The sequence below is a fragment of the Mirounga angustirostris genome, unplaced genomic scaffold, assembly GCF_029215605.1.
Source record: "Mirounga angustirostris isolate CCGP_5_RB_7025 unplaced genomic scaffold, mMirAng1.0.hap1 SCAF_1, whole genome shotgun sequence".
NCBI classification, from domain to species: domain Eukaryota; kingdom Metazoa; phylum Chordata; class Mammalia; order Carnivora; family Phocidae; genus Mirounga; species Mirounga angustirostris.
Genome location: NW_026991709.1, coordinates 201,816,290 through 201,831,833, shown reverse-complemented (window position 1 = coordinate 201,831,833; position 15,544 = coordinate 201,816,290). Strand labels below are relative to the sequence as shown.

The 15,544-nt window shown below is 49.8% G+C and overlaps 1 protein-coding gene across 1 annotated transcript; it reads right to left on the bottom strand.

Moving 5' to 3' along the window:
• Nucleotides 1–425: 425 nt before the first annotated feature.
• Nucleotides 426–15,269, bottom strand: LPAR2 (lysophosphatidic acid receptor 2). Its single transcript, XM_045863826.2, has 3 exons — nt 14,975–15,269; nt 3,933–4,674; nt 426–3,187 (listed from the first exon to the last, which is right to left on the bottom strand). Exons 2-3 carry the CDS (start codon nt 4,672–4,674, stop codon nt 2,874–2,876), a joined length of 1,056 nt encoding a protein of 351 aa, XP_045719782.1. The 5' UTR covers nt 14,975–15,269; the 3' UTR covers nt 426–2,873.
• Between the last annotated feature and the right edge of the window lie 275 nt (nt 15,270–15,544).

The following is a 15,544-nucleotide window of genomic DNA, read 5'->3' as shown; positions in this document are numbered from 1 at the left end:
TCCCCACCAACACCCACCATTCATCTCCAGAAGCCTTGAGTCCCAGACCCCTCCTCAGTCCCCCAGTGGTCCCCTCAGTCTCAGCCCCATCAGATGGGTCACTCGGGCTCCCAGCCTCCCGGCCCTTCCCCTTGGAGCTTTCCACGAGGTGTGCAGGTGTGTGCGGTGATGGTGGCTGAGTGATTTTCTCAGCTGCACAAATCAATTCTCCTTTCAAGGTCCGGCGTATAAATGACCTCGGTTTTATTCATTCTCTCCATTTACCGCAATCTGGACCTAGAATACCCAAGCACGCGGTCACTGAACTACTGAAGGATGCTTCCTGAGGGTCTCCTCTGAGGTGTACCCCAAGTAAGAGTGAATCTCCACAGGTCTTTATTTCTAGCCATTAGAACTCACGGCGTCAGAGAAGGATCGTCCTGTGAGAGAAAAGGAACGGACTGGACGTGAATCACTTCTCCAAAGTCATTGGGACCTGCTGGAGCTTGTTTGCTTTGAGGGCAGATTCCAGATGCAGGCTCACAAAGAGTCCTCAGCCTCTCTGGGAACCCTTCAGGGCAGGGCCCATCTTCTTCCCTTTGCTGCTGGAGAGGAAACTCAAAACATCTGGGGTGATTGGATTGGAGGACTCCAAAAAAAAAGACAGCAGCGAATGGAAATGAGTGATGTGGGCCAGTGTTAGGAACCACTTCGAAAGCTCCCTGATTAAGGAAACCCAACACTGGGCCCCAGTAAGAGGAAGTACTAGAACGTGTGGGGCCCATGGAGAGCTGTTGCCCTGCGCAAAACTTCAGCCCTGCACAGGAAGCCTAAAAGTTGTGGGTAATTTTGGTGTTCTTCAGAGAACAGTGGTGGGGGCATGGGGCTGAAAGCTTTAGGGGCCAAAGCTTGAAGGGCGGAGAGACCTACAAGGGAGGGAAAAACCAATGGGACAAGATGCCAAAGGAGACCAGAGGAGTGTGGGTTAGAACCTGGGGAAGCTGATGTAAGAGCAAGTGAAACACAGAGCTGCTTTTGGGAGGACTTCGGGTCCCCACCCCATAGGAACTGGCTTTGGCACCCAAAGTGTTTGTCTGTCCAGTAGGCCTGGAGCTCCACAGAGGTAAGGACTGCATCTTTCATGGTCCTATGCCCAGGCCCATGGTGTACAGGGCTCGCTTGGGTCACCATCTCTGGAGATTCTGGCCTCAGGCCCTGTAAGTCCTGCTGTCCATCTTGGATCCTGAAGTACCCAGCAACCCAGTTCATTCTTGCCTCCACACAGAGCTGTCTTAGGGCAGGGGAAGTTTTCTCCAAGGGAAACCTAGCCCCATTTAATGTAGAAGGACTTCGATGTTTTTGATTCTTCCACGATGTGTACTTTAGTGGCTTAAGAATTTGGCCTCTAATGGGAGGCCTGAGTCCACATTCTAGCTGTTATTTAGCATGTGAACCTTGAGTAGAGCTATAACCCTGTCTCCTCCCTGGTGAAGTGGAAGCAGAGAATCCAGATTCTGGTCTACACTGTACCTGGCAGGGTGCCTCCATGAGCATCTGAGAGGGGGCTCATCATGGCATGTCTGAAGACTTGGGGGGCTGTGAGGTGAGGTGAGGAAAACCAGGCTGAGGTCGTGACCAACTTGGGACATTGTGGGGATCCAAAACTCTTTCTCCAGGGGCCTCTCTTTAGTCCCTTGATTCATCTCTGTGACCCTTGGAAGCTGTGTAACCACAGGCCAGATTGCAACCTCTCTGAGCCACAAAGTGTGCATCCGCACCACAAGGTGAAAGTAATGATTAAATAATGCACCTACAGTGCTTATCAGCATGCCAGGCACATCCGAGGAGCTTGAGAAATGGAAGCTCTCAAATCCTGCATCCTGCTTCACGGGCTCCACTCCCCCCGGCCTGTAGGTATGGATGGATGTAGGTGGTGGGGTGCGCAATGGGATGGACACGCCTGACTGTTAATAACCCGGACCCAGACGAAAGGGCAGGCAGGAGAAAGAGGGCTCATGCAGGTCAGAGACCACTGTGGGCTCCAGAGGACAGAGACAGACGGGGGCGGGGAGTTAGAGGCAGGGGAACACACAGAACGGATGCAAGACCTCCAACAGGAGAGATGGAGAGGGGCGCCTGGCTGGCTGTCAGGAGAGCCTGCCACTCTTGATCTCGGGGTTATGAGGTCGAGCCCCATGTTGTGTATAGGATTTAAAGAGAGAGAGAGAGATGGAATAATAGCTGTGCAGAGCTCAAGAGGAAAGAGAACAGGGCTGAGGAGATCCCAGCCTAGCCCGAGCTGAGGCGGACAATTCTGGAACACAGGGACAGACGGACTATCTGAGCTGATGACAGAAAATGCTCTGGAGACCTCAGTGGAAAGAAAGGTTTACTCCTTATATCATGCTCTCCCCACAAACCCTCCTCAATTCTAATTGGGACAGGCAAGACCCCAGAGGCTGCAAGGGGCCAAAAACCTTTTCCCAGCTCATGCGCAGCACCCCTCAGTCTGTGCCCCTAAAGAATCAGCTTCGGGCAGATGGTGCATCCATGGGCCATCCTTGTCACCCTGTCGCACTGGGCAGAGTGGCCTGAGAGAGCCCTCATCTCCCCCATCTTTAACACCCACACCACCACAGACAAAGAAGTGGTCCACAGGGTATACCAGGGATGTGCAGTTAAAAAGTGTCAGTTAAAAAACTCCACAACCTGAGATGATTGAAGAGCAGATTCCTGAACCCCCTCGGACTCTCTCCTGGGCATTTAGAGATGACCCCACACCCCCGGGCCCCGGAGGCAGGCAGAGCTGTGGGCCTGGGGAAGGCTGGCAGGGGCGTCATGCCACGGCGGACTGAGGGTCTGTCCTGCAGCTTAGGTAGAGCCCGGTGCATCTGCTAAAGGGTGGAGTCCATCAGGGGGTGGCCATTCTCTGGAAGCATGATGCGAGTGCTGGGACCTGTTCGGGTGGAGGGTGCGTAGCGGGCAGACTCGTGGGTGGACCGGCGAAGGCACAGACCGCAGAGGAGGCGGCGGAAGGTGCGGCGCATCTCAGCATCTCGGCATGAGTACACCACGGCATTGACCAGTGAGTTGGCCTCAGCCAAGAGTAGGAAATACTTCTCCACGGCCAGAACGTTGCAGGACTTGCAGCCCAGACCGTCCAGGAGCAGCACCACCTGGCCTGGCGTCCAGCAGACCACGAACGCCCCTGCAGGATGGAGCCTGAGGTGAGCGGGGCCAGCTCTGGGGGCCCAGCACCCCAGCTCAGAGCTCAGGGCTCGGGGGGGGGGGGTCCTCCAGAGCTCAGACAACAGCTGTGTAGTTTGCAGGGCCACAGCGGCCTGACACCTTTCTCTGATGTGTCCGCCAGAAAGGGATGCCTTTCCTGACTGGTACATGGTAGACAGGGCGCTGGACATTTCTACATGGAGATTTGTTCTGTGGGGGAAAGGAGGTCACTGTGGGACAGGCCAGTTACCAGGTGGGGGAAAGAGGGGTCATGGGGAAGAGTCACTCCTTGTTCTTGGGGTAGGGGCGTGTATCCTCACGGGATGCACGTGTCGCCTCCCCCACTCAGACCACTCTACAGCCAGACTGACCTCATCGCTCCCTGCTAAGAACTCGGGAGGGCTTCCCACGGAACTCAGAACACAATCTGACTCTTGCCTGTGCCCTTCGAGGCGGTGCTGACCACCTCTCCTGCTTCTCTCCAGCCACTCGGGCCTCCTCCTCCTCCTCCTCTTATTTGGAGGCATTTGGCCCGGTCCTGTGGGGCTCTCACCTTCTGTTCCCTCGGCCTGGAACTCTTCCCTTCCCCAGCATTCAGGTCTCTGCTCAGATGTCACCTCCTTGGAGAACATTCCCCACCCAAATGGTCCCCTCCCATGTCTCGTGGGAGTTGGGGGGGCAGCAGGGTTCCTGCAACCCTGGGCCAGCTGAGGGCACTCACTCACCCAGGATAATGACAACGGTCTTGACCAGGCTGAGTGTGGTCTCTCGGTAGCGGGGGTGGCAGCTGACGTGCTCCGCCATGCGCTGCACCCTCCGCCTCACATAGAAGAAAATGCGGGTGTAGACAGCCACCATGAGCAGGAAGACAAGCAGGCTGGACAGGGCCCAGACGGCCAGGTAGGAGCGGCTGAGCAGGGGGGCCATGCGTGAGCAGCGGTCCAGGGCACAGAGGCAGTGCCACGAGTGGGCGGGCAGCAGCCCCAGGCCCAGCGCGGCCACCCACACCCCCACGATGAGCAGGACGACACGGCCGCGGGGCAGGCGACTGTGCAGCTGCACGGCCATCACGCTGCGGTGCCGCTCCACGGCGATGGCTAGCAGGGTGGCCACCGAGGCGGTCAGGCTCGTGTCCAGCAGGCCTTGCCGCACGAACCAGCCCTCCAGCGAGAGCCGGGCGGTGCGAGGGCCCGTGTGGAACATGAGGAAGAGGTAGGCCACGCCAGCAAAGAGGTCGGCTGCGGCCAGGTTGCCGAGCAGGTAGTAAATGGGCTGGTGGAAGCGGCGGTTGGAGGCGATGGCTGCGATGACCAGCAAGTTGGTCAGCAGCACCAGCACGCTGACAGTCAGCCCCAGGGCCACCACAACCACATCCTTGGGCCGCCAGTGGGAGCTGAGCTCCTTGCCACTGTTGTTGTAGAAGAAGCCGATGGTCTCATTGTAGTAACACTGGCCCATGGTGACCATCTGGAGGCACAGAGGGAGAGGTCAGTGCAGGTGGCATTTGTTGGAAGGACCCAGGAGGAAGCAGCAGCCGGAGGGGAGGGTCAGGACAGGAAGGGCAAGGGTCGCGAACTCAGATGCCTCAGGGTAAAGTGGCGGTGGTGGGTGATGTGGGAAACAAAGGCAGAAGAAAAATTATTAAATTTCCTTACTACCTACAGCCCATTGACAAGTCCTTGAAACAGGCAGAGTGACATTCCTCTGGGGACCCAACTGTCTCGATGTTAATACTTTGCTAAGGGTAAAAGACAATCCTAGCCCGACACCCCCCCGCCCCCCGACCCCAGGATCCTGTAAGTCTACTTTAACATATAAACATTCCTTTGGAAATGTCCTTTATTTCTGTCCTCCAAGATACGTGTTGGCAATCATCCCCCAAGCATATGGCCCACCGACATACATCGGAAGGGTCTCATGACTAAGGTTTTATCAGATGGTAATAAATGACCTTTCCCCAACAAGAGCAAGCCCGTTCAAGGTCCTGGAAACCTTGCTTCCAGAATTCCTTAGAGACTTAGGGATCCCTAACCCCTTCCCACCTTGAAAGTATACAATGGGTCACCCCTCATGACCACCTTTTTGCACCAAAGATGTCTCAAGAATTCTTTTCTTGGCCGTCGGCTTTGAACCCTAACATTCTTTCCTACATCATATGGTACCCAATGTAGGGCTTTGAGTCCAGAGTCACACTGGACTCTGAGCCTCGGTGCAAACTTGCTGAGTACTTTTCTCTCCTCTTCCTTTACTTTCATTCCAGGGGCCCTTCAAGGAGTACGGTCTTACTGGAACACTTGCATGTCGATTGCTCAGGCTGCAATCCTCTAGCCCGTGGCTACTCTACCGGGAGGAGAAAATCTGCCTTTTGGCTGGAAGTTAGTACCTGGCCGGAATGGTAATAAGACCCAGAAACTTGATGCCCTCTCTTTATTCCTGTCCTTATACAAAGTTGTCTGTCTTGGGCATGGGACAGCCACCTAAGTCACCAGGACGGCTGCCAATCTTGAGAGTCCCGTGTCAGGAGGCACCTGGGTGGCTCAGTTGGTTAAGCGACTGCCTTCGGCTCAGGTCATGATCCTGGAGTCCTGGGATCGAGTCCCTCATTGGGCTCCCGGCTTGGCAGGAAGTCTCCTTCTCCCTTTGACACTCCCCCCTTTCATGCTCTCTCTATTTCATTCTCTCAAATAAATAAATAAAATCTTAAAAAAAAAAAAAGATTCCCACATGAGGTTTACTCCTGATTGATCTAATATGATCCCTTTCACATCCCTGGTCTAGCCATTTCTGGCCATGGGACCTCCACTGGGAGCCGGCCAAAACCAGTACCCGATTGAATGAAAACCCAACCGGGACTGTTTCCTAGGGAAGTTGGCTATAAGGACTATATGTGTTGGAATGTTGCTTAGATCATGATGGACTTCTTTGTTTACCGTGTTCCGTCAATGTCCTCTAATAACTACTTAAGCTACAAAATTTGGTAATTTCCCCTTATAAAACTTTTCTAGTGTTCTCCATGGGATAAAAATGGCGGGTTCTTAAAGGCAAGGTAAAATAAGGTGTGACCTTGACAGTATGACCTTCAAGGCACGGTATTTCGGTTCATATGCCAGGCACCCATCTGTAGCCTAGGATGCAATGGGGAAGCAGGGGAACACTAGCATCCCTCCTACAGGGGCCTTTAACGGTGGTGGTGGTCATTTTGTTTGGGGGACTTTGACACCAGGAACCTCTCACATATCCTGTGCGTGGGATGATACCTGGGAGTCGGGGTGGGGGGGCGGGGAATTTTCTAGGTAATGGACCTTCTCTTCAGTTCCCAAGGATTCTCCTTTGGAGTGCCTTTTAACCCACTGGAAACAATTCAGATCGCAAAACTTAGGAAAGGACCGGGCTCCTGTAACCCTGCATGGCCTCAGTGGGATCTATCAGATCTTTTCTTTAGAAAATAGGGTAAATGGACCTAGGGTACCTTCACTGTTCATACCTAGGCCTTCATTGCTCTACACCGGGACCCCGACCTAAGGGCCTCTTGCAGACTGTGTTTGCCCGAACGTGTTGACTAGTAAACTCCCCCTGACATATTGGATGATAATTATCTAAATAGGCCTCCTCCAAATAAACCCAGGTTGCTGGAGAAAACGCAGGCCATCCCTAGCAAAGGGGACTCTGATTCTCTCTCTCACTGTTCCTCCTCCTAATAGATGTGGGGGCTTCTCCCTCACTCATTTTCCGGGTTAATGGCTATAACTAGAGCCAGCTGTGCTTAGTCTACCTTGGGACAGGGTACTTTAAGGAATATTCCCAAGTAGCTGCCAAAACTCCCTTTGTTTCAGGGAAATTCCCTATCTTCTCTGGCCTGACAAGGACTGCCTGTTCCCCCTTGTTGGCGGGAAAACATGGTGTTCGCTCCTCTGTCGGAGCTGACGACCTCTAGAACTGGGAACCCTTTCTGGGTCTTCTAGCAGCACTTTGCCTCTTCTGCCTTCCCCTCCCCCTCCTCCTGTTTTCACACCACCTTGGGCGTGGCCTACATAACTGGCTTCTATACCAGGCTCGGTGCCTCCAGCACCATTGGGCTTCTCCTCCTACCCTCACTATCAAGGAGCATGGACCTAACACCACCCACTCCTGATTTCTCCACCAGTATCTCAGGTAAAATTTGACAATGGGGAGGATCCAGGTGGAACATAACTCAGTATTTAAACTAAGTTAAGTTTGTTGGTTTAATTAAGATAGACGGGTCTTTTCAAGTTATCAGCACTAAATGTGAAACTTTTATTCTATCTAGGCTTACTGAAGGTCAAATAAGTTCGTGTTATCTCTTAGCGAAAAAATGACAAAAATGATGGTTGTCATTCTCATCAAAGTTTTCATAGGTAATTGTTAAGATAGCTTTCAAAGTCTTTGATAACCTGAAACTTTAAAGTTTTGCTTGGATGATAAATGGGATTAAATTCGTTGGACATCTAGGTCTTTTCCAAATAGGATAAAGTGCTAAATCATTGATAACTGACATAGGTTTATGCTTTTGACTTCTTATTCCAAAGAAACAAGGAATATTTGGGTCTGCTGGTAAACATGCTTTGTGCTTGTGAAACAGCTCACAATTGGTTACTACTTAGTTTTCACTGGAGACTAAGGTTTCTTTTTTCTTTCTTTTTTTTTTTTTTTTTTAAGATTTTATTCATTTATTTGAGAGGGAAAGAGATAGTGAGAGAAAGCACAAGTGGGGAAGAGAGGGAGAAGCAGGTGATCCCAGGACTCTGGGATCATGACCTGAGCCGAAGGCAGTCGCTTAACGGACTGAGCCACCCAGGTGCCCCGAGACTAAGGTTTCTAAGAGTGAAAAATTCTACTAACTGTAATTAAGACTGATGGAAATAAGAAAAGCAACTCTGCATATGAAAGAAAGATCTAAGGATTGGAAATACATTTTTGTTGAAGGTAAAAGAAGGTAATTTTGTCCTAAATGAAACTGGTTGTTTAGAAAGAAATGGCTTGGGACAAAATCTGAATGCAAAGGAAAGTTGTAGGTTTGTGATGGGAAATCTTTGGAAAAATTTTAGGTGTGGTCAGGATGGACTAAGATTGAAGTGAATGGATTTTTTTTTTTTTTAAGATTTTATTTATTTGACAGAGAGAGACACAGCAAGAGAGGGAACACAAGCGGGGGCGGGGGGTGGGAGAGGGAGAAGCAGGCTTCCCGCAGAGCAGGGAGCCCGACGTGGGACTCGATCCTAGGACCCTGTGATCATGACCTGAGTCAAAGGCAGACACCCAACGACTGAGCCACCCAGGCGCCCCAGGATTTTTTTTTTTAAGATTTTATTCATTCATTTGACAGAGAGAGAGCACAAGTAGGCAGAGTGCAGGCAGAGGGAGAGGCAGAAGCAGGCTCCCCGCTGAGCAGAGAGCCCAATGCAGGGATGCAGGGCTCAATTCCAGGACAGATGCTTAACACACTGAGCCTCTCAGGCGCCCGACCATCCCTAATCCTATTTAGGCATGTGCTTTAACAAGCTTCCCCAAGATTGAAATCGTGAACAAAGTCTCATTGACTAATTAGGCCTATTTGTTTGGTATGTTACATTCCGGTATAAGGTCAACATCACTCGATATTATGGCTATTGAAGTGTTATATGTCACAGAAATAACTGAGTTTCCTTGTCAATTGCATCATAATGAACTCTCATATCAGATCATTAACAATGTCCATTTCTGAGCTTTTGTCATTTATAGTTTTTCTTATTCTCTTGCAAAATGAGTTTCATCTTAGGGGCACCTGGGTGGCTCAGGCGGTTAAGTGACTGCCTTCAGCTCAGGTCATGATCCTGGAATCCCGGGAAGAGTCCCATTTGAGCTCCCTGCTCGGCGGGGAGTCTGCTTCTCCCTCTGACACTCCCCCCTCCCATGCTCTCTCTCTCTCTCTCAAATAAATAAAATAAAATCTTTTAAAAAAATGAGTTTCATCTTCAAGGAGATTCATAAAAAGGACTTTTAGGACAAATACAGGAATTTAATATCTTTAAGATCAAAACTGAAATGGGTAAGAATTTCCAGAACTAACTAAAAAGCTGCATTCAAATTAAACAAGAATTAGTACCATGGTACTAAATGAACTAAAATGATGATTATAGTTTTGTGACACTTGTTTGAAACATTGCTGGTTCTCTAATGTTCACTCTTCCAGATTAAGGAAACTTTCTCTTAAGATACCTATGACTTACAGAAATGTAATAAAAGTATTCATTTGTGAACAAATTCATGCATTTAACTTTTCTCCCTACCTGAACCCTCTGAAATTAAAAAGGTCTCAGTAAGTATTCTTTCTTCCATGGCAATCATAGTTATTGGCATAAGTTTAATAAGAATCTGTTCTCCTTTTAACAGGACACCATTGGAAACATTGGTTATTTTACCAAGGCTTTGACTGGAATGTCATATTTGAGAGAGACATGCATAGACTCAGATATGACCAAACAGCTTTAAGAAACTAAAGTTGACTGGGGCACCTGGGTGGCTCAGTCGGTTGAGCATCTGCCTTTGGCTCAGGTCATGATCCCAGGGTCCTGGGATAGAGTCCCACGTCGGGCTCCCTGCTCAGCAGGGAGTCTGCTTCTCCCTCTCCCTCTGTCCCTCCCCCCTTCTTCTGTGCATGCTCTCTCTCTCTCTCTCTCAAATAAATAAAATCTTAAAAAAAAAAAAAAGCAGGCCCATGGGGTCCTGTTATTATCCCCACAGAATAACAAGCATGAAGAGTGTCTATACGAGCTATTGTGGCAATTTTTCTCAAGTTTACTTCAAGTTGTCTAGCATAGGTAAACAACAAACATTTAAAGACAATCAGATCTAGAATTTAACATCCACAAAGGTGTGTTATTGGAACATGATTTTTCTCTCTAAAATAACCCTTCTTTCCAAAGATAGCCAAATCAAGACTAATTTGTAAGTCCAATTTTGAAACCTGGAACCATAAAGCCCCTTGGAAATGTTGGTCTGATACCTTGCTTACAGAGTTCCCAGCAGCCTTACCAGGTAAGTAAAAAATGTCACTTCCTGGCAGGTGCAAGAATCTCCAGATAGTTTGGGAACCTCATGAAGAGGAATCCGCCCACATCTACAGGTATTGCAGGCATGTCTGATGGCAAGCACTTGGCTTGGCTTCTGGCCTGGAGAGGCTACTAAAAGTTCAACCTAGAGATTCCTTATAAAAAGTTCCAGCAAGGGCGCCTGGGTGGCTCAGTCATTAAGCGTCTGCCTTCGGCTCAGTTCGTGGTCCCAGGGTCCTGGGATCGAGCCCCACGTCAGGCTCCCTGCTCCACGGGAAGCCTGCTTCTCTCTCTCCCACTTCTCCTGCTTGTGTTCCCTCTCTCATTGTGTCTCCCTTTGCCAAATGAATAAATAAAATCTTAAAAAAAAAAAGTTCCAGCAAAACAGATTCTAAAAGATCTGTATGATCAATCACTATTCTTGCTGAGCTTATATAAATAATTAGGCCAAGTTTGTTAAAATTGGACTTACAAATTAGTCTTGATTTGGCTATCTTTGGAAAGAAGGGTTATTTTAGAGAGAAAAATCATGTTCCAATAACACACCTTTGTGGATGTTAAATTCTAGATCTGATTGTCTTTAAATGTTTGTTGTTTACCTATGCTAGACAACTGGAGGTAAACTTGAGAAAAATTGCCACAATAGCTCGTAGAGACAATCTTCATGCTTGGTTTTTTTTTTAAGATTTTATTTATTTATTTGACAGAGACAGAGATAGCGAGAGCAGGAACACAAGCAGGGGGAGTGGGAGAGGGAGAAACAGGCTTCCCGCCGAGCAGGGAGCCCGATGCAGGACTCGATCCCAGGACCCTGGGATCATGACCTGAGCGGAAGGCAGACGCTTAACGACTGAGCCACCCAGGCGCCGCTTCATGCTTGTTATTCTGTGGGGATAATAACAGGACCCCATGGGCATATGATTATTTAAACAACTGGAAAATGGGATTGATTCCCCAGTGATTATATAACTCAACTAGCACCTTGACCAATTCTATGTGGCTGGGATGATGAAATCGTTCCCTAAAAGCCAGAGCATACCCCACTATGTAGGCTTGTGGAAATAATGGGTGACCCCACTTTGTTTATGATTGGATTGGATGATGCACTTGGGGATGCCCTTATCTCTTGACAAGTCTTCTCCCACTTGCCAATGATTCTTTATAATTAGGATACTGTTAACAATGGACCTCAAACAAAGAGGGCTTCTTGATGGCTTTATCCCTCATAGTCATATTTATCCTAGAAGTCACCTCTATTGAGATACAATTGCAAACAAAGGCTTTAGCCAAGCATACAATAGCCTGCCTGGTAAAAGGCTCCTCAAAGCTCACTATGGGACAGTCCTTGGCTAGAAGGACTTCGCATCAGGTCCAGAATATCTTAGAGACCAAAGGTCACCAATGGATGATGGAGGCCGACTTATTAAATACCAGGCTATGCTTATAGATACGCCTGAAATAATACTTAAAACCTGTCAAACTTTAAACCCAGCTACCCTTATGCCTGGACCTGACCATCGTACTTCTCTATAGAGTATAACTGTTTAGAGGTTATTGATCTTGTTTATTCTAGTCAACCAGATTTAAAAGATTCCCCTATCAAGGGGCACCTGGGTGGCTCAGTCGTTGGGCATCTGCCTTCGGCTTGGGTCATGATCCCAGGGTCCTGGGATCGAGCCCCGCATTGGGCTCCCCGCTCAGCGGGAAACCTGCTTCTTCCTCTCCCACTCCCCCTGCTTGTGTTCCCTCTCTCGCTGTGTCTCTCTCTGTCAAATAAATAAATAAATAAAAGATTCCCCTATCAAAAATGCAGATGACAGTTGGTTTGCTGATGGCAATAGTTTCATGGAAAAAGGAATTAAGAAAAGCTGGGTAAGCTACAGTGCTCACTCATGCTTGCAATTGCCAAAGCCTTAAAAAGTAATACTTGTACTGACTCCAAATATGCCTTCCTAGTCCTACATGCCCACGGAGCGATTTGGAAGGAGAAGGGATTATTATCAAGCCATAACTCCCCAATCAAATATGGGTCTGAAATTAGGACTCTTCTTGAGGCTGTACACCTACCTCAGGAGGTAACTATAATTCACCTCAAAGGACATCAAAGAATATGACCTTAGCATCTAAAGGAAACAATTTGGGAGACTGTGCAGCCAAAGCAGGCAGCACAAAATAAACAAATATAAGTCTTTTACCAGTCTTAACTCCAATAAAGTCCTTAAGCCCAGCCTATTCAGACCAAGAAATGTACAGGACTGGCTTGTTAACAATGAGGGAAAAATCGGGCACCTGGGTGGCTCAGTTGGTTAAGCGACTGCCTTCGGCTCAGGTCATGATCCTGGAGTCCCGGGATCGAGTCCCGCATCGGGCTCCCTGCTCGGCAGGGAGTCTGCTTCTCCCTCTGACCCTCCCCCCTCTCATGCGCTCTCTCTCTCAAATAAATAAATAAAATCTTATAAGTGTTCTTTTTTTTTTTTAAGATTTTATTTATTTATTTGAGAGAGAGAATGAGACAGAGAGAGAGAGCATGAGAGGGGGGAGGGTCAGAGGGAGAAGCAGACTCCCTGCCGAGCAGGGAGCCCGATGCGGGACTCGATCCCGGGACTCCAGGATCATGACCTGAGCCGAAGGCAGTCGCTTAACCAACTGAGCCACCCAGGTGCCCCAATAAATAAAATCTTAAAAAAAAAAAAAAAAAAAAACAATGAGGGAAAAGTCTTTATACCCAAAAATAAGCAAGGGAAGGTAATACAGGGTTTACACCAGGCTCCTGATTTGGGTAAAAAGGCCACGGAGGTGGCAAAAACTTTGCTAAGAGAAACTCTCTGTAGATTTGGATTCCCTTGGTCCCTATAAAGTGACAACGAGCCGTCTTTTATTACACAAATTCAAAAGCTGACCCTCCAAAACTGAATACCCTTGATATCTTGACTGCAGTTACAGGAGGCCCAGAATTAGATGACTGTCTCCTAACGGGACCCAATGGCTATGCGGCTCTAACTTGTTTCCCTGGCTTCCCCCAGGCTGGATAGGCCACTGTACTAGGTTTTGCCTGGATGCACGGATGCATTCTTAAAACCATTACCAACCCAGCCAACCTTCCAAATTTAATGCAACGGTGGACGCGTTCTGTGTTTCATTGGTATGACCATCTAACATTCATTTTTGTTCCCTCTTTGGGACCAGAGGGTGTTGTTTGGCACATGGAAGCTCTTAATAAGTACAAGGTCAAAGCCCTAAATGACACTCAAAATAGCATTTTTCTACTAAATACTGAAGTAAAACAAACGTGTAAGGCAGTTTTACATAATAGCATGGCATTAGATGTTTTAACTGCTATACAAGGTGGAACTTCTGCTATCACAAAAACAGAATGCTGTATATACGTTCCAGATTACCACAAAATATTTCCGGGTTTCTGACATGAATACTCAAATTGGCCCTTTAGACGATCCCTCTCTTTCCTTTAATGATTGGTTAAACTTCTGGACTGGAAGAGGATTTTTGTCAACTATCAAAGGACTGTTATTTGGGCTTTTCTTTTTGTTGTACTTATGTTTTGCTGTTTTCTCCCATGTCTCTCCACTTGGTGCCAACACACCTTCGCTGCCATAACTTCAAGCCAAGAGATGATCCCTTCCACTCAGGGAGATCCACACATGCAGTCTCCCTTGGATTCAGCTGCCTATGCCTTTTGTAACTCCTATATCTATATAAGCCCCAGCTGACCAATGTTGACCCGTAGGCAGGGGCCTCTCTATGCCCCTATTCAGCGGGAAGAAGTTGCAGAAGGTGAGACCTTCCACCTTCAGCAACCTTAAAGATTTAAGGGTCAAAACTGTTCAGGGGGGAATGATGTGGGAAACAAAGGCAGAAGAAAAAACTATTAAATTTCCTTACTACCTACAGCACATTGACAAGTCCTTGAAACAGGCAGAGTGACATTCCTCTAGGGACCCAACTGCCTGGATGTTAATACTTTGCTAAGGGCAAAAGACAATCCTAGCCCGACCCCCCCCGCCCCGGATCCTGTAAGTCTATTTTAACATATAAACATTCCTTTGGAAATGTCCTTTACCTCTAAACCCAAGATACATGTTAGCAATCATCCCCCAAGCATATGGCCCACAGACATACATCGGAAGGGTCTCATGACTAAGGTTTTATTAGACGGTAATAAATGACCTTTCCCCAACAAGAGCTAACCCCCTCAAGGTCCTGGAAACCTTGCTTCCAGAATTCCTTAGAGACTTAGGGATCCCTAACCCCCTCCCAACTTGAAAGTATATAATGGGCCACTCCTCAAGACCCCAGTGGCACCTCTTTCTGCCCACGGGTCCTGTCCCCGTGCTTTAATAAAACCACCTTTTTGCACCAAAGATGTCTCAAGAATTCTTTCTTGGCGGTCCTTCTTTCCTACATCAGTGACCAGGTCGACCAGAATGGACAGCTATGCAGCCCCAGAAGTTGGGCGGCGGGTTTTGGGCGCGAGTGCTCCCAAAGCGGGAGGGGCATCGGGCCATTCCGAGTGCGACGGAGGACCCTGGCGGCCTCCCAGACAAAGGGGGCGGTCAGGAAGGCGGTGGCGGGCGGGCGCCCCTGGGCTGGAGGAGGAGCTGGGACCGAGGGGAGGAGGGGGCGGTGCCCGGGCCCCACAGGCACGTGCCGCGCCCTCCCCGGGACGCGCGCCCACCCACCACTGTCAGTACCAGGCTCACCTGGGCCGCCCGTCACGCCGCAGACGGGGCGGCCTCCCGGAGGGTCGGGGTAGGCCCCAGACCCATAGCCTGGTGACCACCGCAGGAGCGGAGGAGCGTCCGGTGCGTTGAGCGCGGGCAGCCGAGAGAGCACGGGAGGCGGGGTCCCGCCCCTGTCCCTGCCTGGGCGCGGCGCCCCGCCCCCGCCACCTGGGGGAGCCCCGCCCCGTCTCCGCCACCTGGGGGAACCCCGCCTCTGCAGCCGCGGTAAGGACAGGGTCTCCCGGAACCGCAGCCCCCCCATTTCCTCCCGGCCTCACGGCCTCTGGGTCGCCCCTCCACTTCCGGCGCGGGACCCCCGCCCCCGTCCTCGCCCGCCTCACACGCACGCAGTTTAGAGCCTTCCGGGGGCTGAGTCACTCACTGCACCAGAATTCCCGCCGTGACCTCGCGCAGCCTGGGCACAGCTCCGGGTGGTCTCAGGGTCCGCGCCCCCACCCGGCCCCACCCCGCCCGCTCCCTGGCGTCCAATCCGTCGCCGAGTTCCAAGCCACGCCCTGATCCGACTGGTCTCCCACCGCCGGGACCCCC

Bases quoted from the DNA above. Each gene is read 5' to 3' on its own strand.
- LPAR2 (XM_045863826.2), bottom strand. From the start codon at position 4,674: ATGGTCACCATGGGCCAGTGTTACTACAATGAGACCATCGGCTTCTTC. The intron at 3,188-3,932 runs GTGAGTGAGTGC...TCCATCCTGCAG, and splicing joins GACCGTTGTCATTATCCTGG to GGGCGTTCGTGGTCTGCTGG.